We start from the raw sequence: 10305 nt of genomic DNA, 5'->3' as shown, positions 1-10305 counted from the left end.
TAGGCGGCGGGCCGGGCGAGCCTCTGGTACCAGGGTGGGCTGGAGGAGGCGGGTTTTGCCCCGCTGCCTTCCACGCCTTCGCAGGCACTGGGGGCGTCGCACGTCATCGCTTTCCCACGCACAAGGAGGTGAGCCCTGAAACCTGCGTGTCCGGTCGTCTGGGCGTGTTGGAACCGCGACGCGATTCCTTTCCGCGGTGTCGCTTCACTCTGTCGTCCCGAGGGAGCGCTCGGCCTGAGGGGAGAACGAGGGCAGCGCTGAGCGAGGTGGCTGCCCACGGCGAGGCGTCTCCGTGGTGCGGCCCGCCCTTTGCGGCCGCTGCTCTTTCCTCTACCATAAGTTACTCTCAAACGTTACTTCAGTCACTCAGCTGACCAACAATATTGTAAAAGCTTCCTTAAAACATCTTCCCAGGGTGATAAACGTCTACCCAGGAGACATAGGACATGAGGGAGAAGGCAGACCCCAACTTTAAAGAGCATTAAAAACACAGGTGCAGTATACCCTGCTGTTACTTTTCCCCAGAAGGAATTCACACACATAGTATTACACAATTAGTCTAAGGCCGTATATCAAAAATGTAGTAACAAGAATGAAAAACTCCTTTACTAGTAAGATTCAGTGCAAAATCTTGTTGCTGTCTTTTGTTTTAAGAGCTAAAGATTTATTCTAGAAAGATTTTGGCAAGAAATTCATCCAGTGTCATTGTTTCACCTTGTACAGGCCAATTAAAGTGTAACTAGTCTCATTTGTTATGGTAATGAGAGGCCTTTTTACTCCTTCCTCATATTTTATTAATAATTTGCCAGATATCTTTCTTTAGGTGCCCTGAGTTAGTGAGCATATTCAGGGAAAGTTCATCCCAAGTTTCTGATCATGTACTCTAGAGAGAGAAAAAAACAAATCAAATGTTAAATGTGCACTTGCAGCCCTGAAAACCAATTGTATACTGGGCTGCATCTAAAGAAGTGTGGCCAGCGGGTCAAGGGAGGTGATTCTGCCCCTCTGCTCCATTCTGGTGAGATCCCTGCTTGAAGTATTGTAACTCTCTAACCCCTACTGTACTGTCACCTATGTGGGGCTCGGCTCTGCTGCATAACCTTGGCTCAGACTCTGAGGAAACCAAAGTCCTTGCAGGACTCTACAGCCTGAGGTAGGATTGTTGAGATGGGGATGACTCAAGGATTCAACTTGGAAGCATCACTGGAAAACAATCAGCATGGAAAGGTTGATGCTTGAACACAATGACAAAAGGGAAACAGAACTTTACCTGACTCTAAATCCTCTGCATGATGTAGTGGACTTAACTGGTCCTCAACTTTGGTTATGATTAACTACAGTTTTTAGAATGTCGAACAATTCATCCAAGATTATCTGGAAGGTAGTTTTCTTATTTCCAAGTAGCTTGCTGGACATCAGGGGGCACTGTTTCACCACCCGCAATTTAAACAGACAATGCAGCATTGGTCTAGTGTAATACACTGGATTTTATGTTGTACTTAATTCCTAATCCTTCCTACAGGTGGACATTGAATCCTTTTCACTACTTTTCATCTTTATGTGTTATCACAGTTTTAACCTAGATGGATGGATGGATGGATAGATAGATAAAATAGACAGATATATAAATAGATATATAAATAGATATATAAAATTAATAAGACCTGGGTTAGAAAGACCTGGGCTTCTTACAAAATCTTAGAAAAAAACCAATTTCCAGAAATGTACCGGAACTCAATTAAATGAGATACGTAGTTACAAAGGTACCCAGTAGGTAGTTCTGTAAAGACAGATGCAGAGTACTTTGTTTCATTTAAACAAAAAAACCCAAAGATTTTAGTGACTGAGTTGTTTACAGATAGATTAAGAAGCATCACTGAAGAAAAACACAGGGCTAGTATTTTAATAATTTATATTTAAGATATGCATGCTTTAAAAAAAATCTTTTAATATTTGTGAGGTAGGAAGACAAATGTCTTTGGCCTCTGATATCTCTTCCAGTGAACTTTCCAGTGAAAGACAGCGTACCATATGAAGAACACCTAGTATTTCTTTTCAAAGTAATGAAGAAACATTGATTATTTTAAATGGAGATCATTGTTCAAAATAAAATACTAATTTCTCAAGTATAGACATTTCCTACTTCTTGCAGTGTGTGAAATAGAGATAAAAAATATTCTCTTTTCCCTGTAGAGAGTACGCCTAACCTTGTCAGGGAGAACCCAGCCTCTCAATCAAATATATTCTAGTTGAAATGCATGCAGGCTGAGAACTTGATTCCTAAAGACCATAACAAAACAGAAGCATTCATCTGAAAAGCAAATTCTAGCCATGCAGTTAATTCTTTCAGAATAAAGGGCGTAGCAAGTCACACAAGTTTCAGTAAATTAAAAAGGCACAGATAAAGCAGGTGAACCCACATCTATCACCAGAAACCTGTTTTTATGTGGGAAGAGAGAGTAAGGATTTAGATGAGTTGTGTGAAACAACTCATTACAGCATCACGGTGCCTGGAGTAGGACTAAGCACAATAGACTGAATATGGCTTACCTGTTTGCTACTTGACATAGCAAGTAAGGATACTGGAAAGGTGCCTTACAGCTAAATCCTTGCTTTTGACAAATATTACAGTATGATTAGAACTTCAGATGGTCCAATGTCACTTAAGTGTGTGTGGATGAATCGACAGGAAAATTGTTTTCAGCTTTGTTTACTTGAAAATAACTTCTAAGCATATAAGCAGGGTTTTCTAATACTTCAGGCCAAGAACAGCCGTAGTTTTCTCAAGTACTGAGAAATTCAGGAACTAGAAGAAAGAAATCATTTGGAAATTACGTAGTGAACAAGAAGTGCACTGACTCAACTGATACAGCAAATGGTAAAAGAATGTGAAGACTGCCAGCAAACACAGTGCATGTTTAAACATGCTGCTTCTGCATGCTTCAAAACAGCCAAGTGCTCTGCAGCAACAAATCTACATAAAGTACAAGGGACGTAAGTTTGAATTTGCTGTTCATTTCTACTGTAAATAGACTGATATATCCTGTATAAACTTAACTAATTCAAAGCAGACTGGAAGCCTTTATTTTTAAGGACTGGCACTTCATTGCTGGTTGTAAATGAAACAAAGTAGTCTTATCTGAAGAGTTCCAATTACTTTGTCAAAATAAACTGATGAGATAGACTACATTAGGTCTTCACCATCATGTCACAAAATGGCAAGTGATGAATGATGTATCCCTCAACATCAGTAACTCAAAATTCTGAGTGCATGTTTTACACTAAAGAGAAAGGAGGTATAGTACCCCTTTTAAGTGTTTCTTTGAACCCTCTGACATCACCCACCATATTCTAACCTTTCAAAGCCACTGTAGATTGTATTTTGCATTGGCAAGTATTTAATAACCATGGTTATTTGTTACCAGCTGTGCCCATGCTGTTTCTTCATACTGCATTGTGCAAAGAGGACTAATAAACCAGGCTCCTCTACACTGCCATGACCCTGGAGCCATTTGTCCCAGCTGGCAAAAGCACCAGGTTTCCTGAGATACAGGTGCAGGAGCAAGAAGCAGGTGTGTGTCGGCCGTCCCCAGGGTGCTGCCGGTGTACAACGCATGCGCAGAGTGACTGGATTGCCTACATTCACATGGAAAAATGCTAACTCCTCAGCTGATATTTTTCTCCTCTTTCCTCTCAGAAACAACTAGCAAAACCTAGACGTAAAAAATTTTCATTATGAAAATGTAGCTGAACCAATAAAACTTCAAGAATTTTCCTTGAACAACCATTTTTATAAAATCACATTATCTGAAAATATTCCATTCACATCTAGCGAGTAACGCACATGTATAATCTCACTGATGTCATATACATGCACACATTAGCACACAAAACCATTACAGATCTAAGCAACTCACTATGCAGAAAATATGTCTCTTTATCTAGGGACACCAAAAGTGGAAAAGCTTTGCTGCTTTCAAAATAACGTTCTAATTTTTTTCCTGAAGGCGAATTCAGCATTTTTTAAAACAGTAGCTGTTTGAGTGGATGAAGAACAGGTGGGAGTCTTCAAACTCTTAGCTAGCTGGCTTACTATTCTATAAGTGGGCAATATGTGTAAATTGCATCAAATCTTTCTCATCTCATTTTCCATTTCCAATGTCTAGATTTGCCTTTCAGTTACTAGTCACATTATTCAGATCACAAACTCTTTCAAACACAGGGTATCTACTTGTTCTCCATTTTCACACTGCTGAACACAACTGAATCTTAGTCCATGACCACAGCCCCAGCAATATGAAACAATAGTAGTAATTAAAACAGGACAATTTCTTTATTGTCAAGAAACCTATTTTCATGGCATGGCCTTCAGAAGACTTACACCATGAAAGGATTAATCAAGAGTAATATAGCTATAATTTCTGAAGTAAAGGGAAAATATTTTCATATGCAAATAGTTTGGCTCCAATTCCTTCATACTGCTAAGAAAGCAACAGCATCAAGTTCAGTCATGGGAAGGCAGAACTTCAAGGACAGCCCTTTGGAGACTGAAAACAAACAGGTTAAAATGTAAGCTGGAAAGTGTCTGGAATTTTTTTTAACTCCCATCAATGGTCCAGGTTCCACATGGTTAAATTAGAGTTGCCACAGTTTGTTAAACATTGAATACCCCTCCCAAAAAGCAATGGGCTCTGTAATTACTCCACAGTAGGTCAAAAAGCTTTCTTGTTTCCTCAAGTTCAATAATCACAAGTTGTAAAAATTCTCTCACTCGGAGGTTGAAGCAATAAAATGACTAGTACAGGGGCTGTAAACTAAGGTGCAAAGAGAAACCAATGAACTTTGGTAAGAGCTATTACTAACTGAAAAAATGGGGGAAACTCATGAACTAGGAAAGTAGTCACAACACGAAAACTATTATAGCAAGAGGGGAGGAAAAAAATATTTAAAAAGCATTCTGTGAGCTATGGAACAGTCAGCTCTCTTAACCCTACTCTCTGCTGTTTGCTGTATTAGGCTAAATGGTGTTTGTGGGATGAGATCCTCCTGCTCAGCTCATGGGTGTATTTATTCACCTTTGCTTGGGGTATGACTACACACAGGTCGGGGTGAGGCAAGAGTGAGTGGGGATTTCCAGCAGGTTACCTGCTCCATGGAAGCTGCCTCTGTGCGTGGTGTGACCCTGTTTATGTTGAGGAATAAACATCATCTGCTTACTGCTGGATGCAGCTGTGGCCATAGGTTGTTACCGTGGGCTACCCGACATACTGTAAATCCAGCTACCCTTGCAGTGACCTGTACATATAGACAAGTCCGGTAGAAGCAAATTTAATGGCAGACACCTCCAGGTTGTGAGAAAAGTACTTGAAGTGCCTTCTGATAACACCATACTGACAGACAGGACAACTATCTGTCTGCATTACCATGTGCTTTGCTTCTGGCTACAGTGCAGAGATGTTGTCATGCGGTAAAACATGGTAAAAACCATTTAGGACTCTCTCAAACAGTTCTAACAAGTGTTTTGACTAAGTTCCATCTGTATCTTCTTTCATAGAGGATGGCTAGAAGGGCAAAGAAAGGTATCTTAGATGCCAGAATTTAAACAATTCTAGTATAAATGGAACCTCTCCTACTACAACTTGCTATCTGGTGTTTTCCTCTGGGCCCTTTCCAAACTATACTAAAGCAGTGGCTGTTCTGAGGGATGGGGCACAATATGGAATTAATAGGCTTGCTTCTCTGGTACGAAGTAGTCTGGATGAAGAGTTACTCAGTTTTTTATATCTAATGCTGCACATTTTATGCAGCTTTGAATGCTGACAATAGATGTTCTATAAATGCTGTCAGTACAGGAGCCATGGAGATGTATTTTCAGGTAAGTAAAGGCAAGGATGACAAGCCTGTTACTGACCCCACCCACTGGAGTTAAGGCTAAGACCTGGCAGAGGGGTGAGGATGCCACAACATATCAGACAGGTTGGTTTCTATAATCCTCAGACGCAAATAGAACATGCATTACTTGCATGAGCATTTCTCTCCTGTGGCTACACCCTGTCTAGTTTTATGAACCTCTGAACCAACAGCCCTTTACCTCTTAGTAGATACTCTTACTTTCAGCCTGATAGAGAACCAAGCTGTGGGCTTCTGAAGCCAAGGACAGCTTTATAAGTGTTGCCACCGCCTCTGAACAGATTTCCACCTTCATTGTGCAAAATAATTTCAGCAAAATAAACAAACATGGCTATGTTTATAAACTGTGTTATCATTCAAAGACAAAAAAAGTCATGATCTAGTAACAGGCCAAAACCAAACAAAATGTGTAAATTAGCTTTTTTACAGTGTTCTGAAGTAGTTAAACACTCAGTCTAGCAGAAAAACATATGACAGCTCAATTTATTTTCTTATTGGCTCTATATTTGACCAGATCCGTATGGCTGACACACTTAAGTTCTCCATGACTCCAAATGTTCTCATTATTCAAATCAATGTAACAATACTTACCTGTTATATCGTGGTTTTCAAGCCTGCAGAAAAAAAAAATATGCAGAAACACCGATTTTATTACACTTCTTTGAGCAGCAGCATATATCAATTTATGAAGGTGTGGAATCTTCAGAAACACACCAAAGACACAACACTGTATATAATTTCTCAATGTTGTCCTCTTTCTACAGTCCTTTCAAGGCTTCTGTCTATGCAGATGGTACAGTCTGCAAAAAAAGTTGAACACCAACATTGTAAAACTGTCCTAATAAGAAGTTCCTGAGCAAGTCTATAATGTAGATAATGTAAACAGCAATGTCTACCGTCCAAAAAACCTGTTTGCACTTTTGAGCAGAAGGCTGTTACTGGTTGGTTGTAACTTTGTCAGTCTTAACCAGTTAAAAGTCATCATGAATTTTCAAAAGTTTTGTTGGGAAAACACTAAGACGACTATGTTTTGCAACTTGGTATAATACATGGCCTATTTTCTAGGGATGAGACTGTGGTTATCTTCAAAAGGGTACACCCAAAACCAATCGGGTTTGCAGCCTCAGAGCTAGATTGCCAAATACTCCAGTGGCACTGATCATGCTCTCTCCACTCATCTCCCTGATCTGCTGACCACGGTGCATGTCACAGCCCCACCTTGCATCATTTCCCGATACTTCGGGGGTGACTCATGCATCATCAGCGCAACTTTCCCTGAAAGCAGATTTTGTCCCTTTCCTGTGCCTGGGCAGTATCACAAAGCCCACTTACCCAATTTCTAGGGAAGACCTGGAAATGACCTCGTAAGGACCAGGCCAGACCCCAGTATCGCACTAATTCTTACTGACTCCAGAAAGAGCTGGATTTATCTCCTCGGAGCTGATCCACAGTTCACTGAAGTCAACAGAAAATCTTCCACTGGCGTCAGCAGCTCTGGGATACTTCAGTGAACTGAACTTTATTCTCCAAACAGATCTGGAGCAGATTACAGAGAAAATGTTGAAAAATACAGATCACATGAATTTTCCAAACATAAGTTTACATATACTCTAGGGCCTGGAGATCAAAACTTCTTTTTTTTTTAATCTCTTTGCTATATGGTAGAGCCAGTAATGTGCTCGTAGCATTTAAATCGTAATTTGTCTGAGCTGTAATTATGCTTTAATTAGCGTAAACCACAACTAGGCTACACTGCAGTGCCTAATCAGCATTCAGCTATTTGATAAGAGGAGGTATCTCCCACAGTCGATAAAATTATCCTGTTTATAACCAGTAAGCAAGGCCTTACCTTTAGAGCTGTACACTGAGGAAAATTAATACAGAATAGCCATTGAATAGAATCACGTATTTCAGCAAAGAGAGTCCTATATTGCCACAAAAGGTACAGAAAAGACCTTCCAACCACCTAGACACCAAGGTATCTGCCTAATGAAGCTACTTCGATATCTGGGTCCTTTTATCTTTTTAACCATATGCCTACTCCATTGGCTTTGAATCCATGGAGAAGCTTCCCTCAAAACAACCTGGAAAGAGGGTAAGATTAACGCTGTTGTGAATGGTCCCTCATTTCCATTGCTTTGCTGAGGAATGACATAGTGTAGAGCAACCCTCTCTGCTTCTAAAATACTGAGCAATGTTTAAACAATAATTTATTCAGATTTGAAAACTCAGGGAAAGGATAGATAATGAGCTCTTTATTAGCTCCTGCAAATTAGAGCCAAATTAAATGCTGAACTACAAAATGCAACATGAGGCACCTATCTTCGCACCACAGTTACAGTATGGCTTTCTATAGGTGGTAAGTAACAGTTTGGGAAAAACATAACGTGTCACAGTAAAAACTGAAACACACTGTACCAGGCTTCTTTAGTCCACACATATTCCCTAAGACTATTCAACCCCTAGACACTAAAGGTTATGGCTATTTTTTGTATACTGACAATAAAGACCCATGTGGTATTTGGAGGTGGCTGAAGAAGCAGTGCTACTTGCAGTAGTAGCCACTGTGAGGTTTCAGGCTAAGGCTTGGGCTTTTAAAACGAGACACAGAGGCTTACCTACACAGCACAAGGGCCAGGAGAAAAGGGAGGAACAGCACGTACCCAGCCTGTTTTGTTCTTCTACATGTACATCTATTTTTTTTTAAAAAAAAAAAGGGCAAAAGCCTACCATAAAATTTACTGTTGCTTATTATCGAGGCTTACGTAGTTCAGCTTGGTGATTTGATAACAACAAGGCAACTCTTCTTATCTTGAACAAACTGATGCATTTACATAGAATATGAGCTTTCCAATAAGGCAGGCATTTCTGAGCCTATTGATCCTGCTCATCTTTCTGAGGAATGCCATCATTTAACAGCAGCAGTGCAAGAAGTCCATATCTGAGACTTTAAAGTCTTCCCAAGTTTTTCACATTGCTCTTATTTCATCATGCTCTTATTTTGAGTCTTTGTCAAGTGTATCAGAAGAGTATTAAGAAGCCACACATAACCGCAAGAATCAAGATAAATGCTGCAAACGTCTAATTTGGGCTGTACCGTGAGCAGACCCAAAGAACATTCATTTAACTTGGACCTACCCGAGACAGCACCTACCTGCTTTCAGGGGGCTGTAGACAACAGTAAACACGAAACCACAGATAAAACACAAACACAGCTGTGCAGAGACAAAACCACAAAAATAGTAACCTGCACTTTAATTTCAGAACATGCAAAGGTTTCAAAGAGTTCTCAAACAAAAATAATTAATACACAAAAGCAGCAACATGTTTTTATCATGTAGCAAATGTGAACACCGGTAAGAGGAAGTTTCAAGTCTTTGGAAACACTGTTGACTTCTCATACATGCAGGAACAGACTTAGAGGGATGTCATTCTGGTTTTCTCCTCTACTAAAATAACTTGTTTTTCTAGGACACTAATATATCTTTCAAAAATATCTACACATTTTTTAACTGAATTAATAAACTCAAAAAAAGCTTCAGAACATTTTCAGTATGCCATACCTATCCTTCTGGCATTGCTTTTGCACTTTGGAAAGCCATTCTAAAATCTGCGGCAGGCTTTCCTATGTTTCCTCCTCAGCAACTTCGCAGGGCTCTGGCACAACCTATTTCGTAGGATCCCACAAAACTGTGTTGCTCAGAGACAAAGGGCCGAAGACTGTATTTTGCTGAACAAGGAAGTGTGGATACTGCAGCACTGGAAGTGACTCTTCTCAGAGCAGCCCTCAGGTACAGTCATCTACTGTGTATGTTAGAACAGAACACCAAACAAAAAAAACCCCACAACCAGCAGAAAGGAGACTTAAGAATTTAGTTTATATGTACATATAGGTGTTCTGTTTTTTCTTAACTGTGGGATTATCAGGATTTAAACTCTAAGTCCTTACAGGGTAGTTCAGAGGGCACCACTGGATGTGAACAAAACTAACTATAAAGTGTGAATATTTATTACTTGTTCTCAGCTTGCTAGAGTGGACTGTGGGAGTGATTGTGGCCGCCTGCCCGCAGGGGAGAGAAGAAAACACACACAACCCCCTCCGCTCCCTCCTGAAGGAAAGGAGACGCAGGGCCCGGCAGCCACAAGGCCAGGACAAAGCCCTCGGGACCGGCCACCGTCAGGGCTGCCAGCAGTGGAAGCCCTGTCGCCGTTCTGGCCCTCTCAAGGTCAGCGACGAGAGCTAGAAGCCCCAAACGAGGTGAGGGGCCAGCTTTGCTTCTCCGGCCTGTGTGTCACCCTGCGGAGCAGCCTCCCCGCCCCGCAAAGCAAACACACTCAGAGGCTTCCCCCCATGACTAACAGTTTCTCCTCAACGGCGGGGACCGCCAGCCCCGG

The 10305-nt window shown here is 40.9% G+C and overlaps 1 protein-coding gene across 1 annotated transcript in view; it reads left to right on the top strand.

Annotated features, from left to right (window-relative positions):
• The first annotated feature begins 5857 nt into the window (after window positions 1–5857).
• EPCAM (epithelial cell adhesion molecule) overlaps window positions 5858–10305 on the top strand; it is a 10048-nt gene continuing 5600 nt past the window's right edge. The window contains exons 1-2 of the mRNA XM_010194878.1: window positions 5858–5875; window positions 9935–10168. Coding sequence (XP_010193180.1) covers window positions 5858–5875; window positions 9935–10168 — 252 coding nt within the window. The remainder of the gene's footprint in view (window positions 5876–9934; window positions 10169–10305) is intronic.

This window comes from Mesitornis unicolor, unplaced genomic scaffold (genome assembly GCF_000695765.1).
Source record: "Mesitornis unicolor isolate BGI_N332 unplaced genomic scaffold, ASM69576v1 scaffold37690, whole genome shotgun sequence".
In the NCBI taxonomy this organism is placed as follows: domain Eukaryota; kingdom Metazoa; phylum Chordata; class Aves; order Mesitornithiformes; family Mesitornithidae; genus Mesitornis; species Mesitornis unicolor.
Note: the sequence above shows the minus strand (reverse complement) of the source record. Positions and strands in the feature narration are given on the sequence as shown.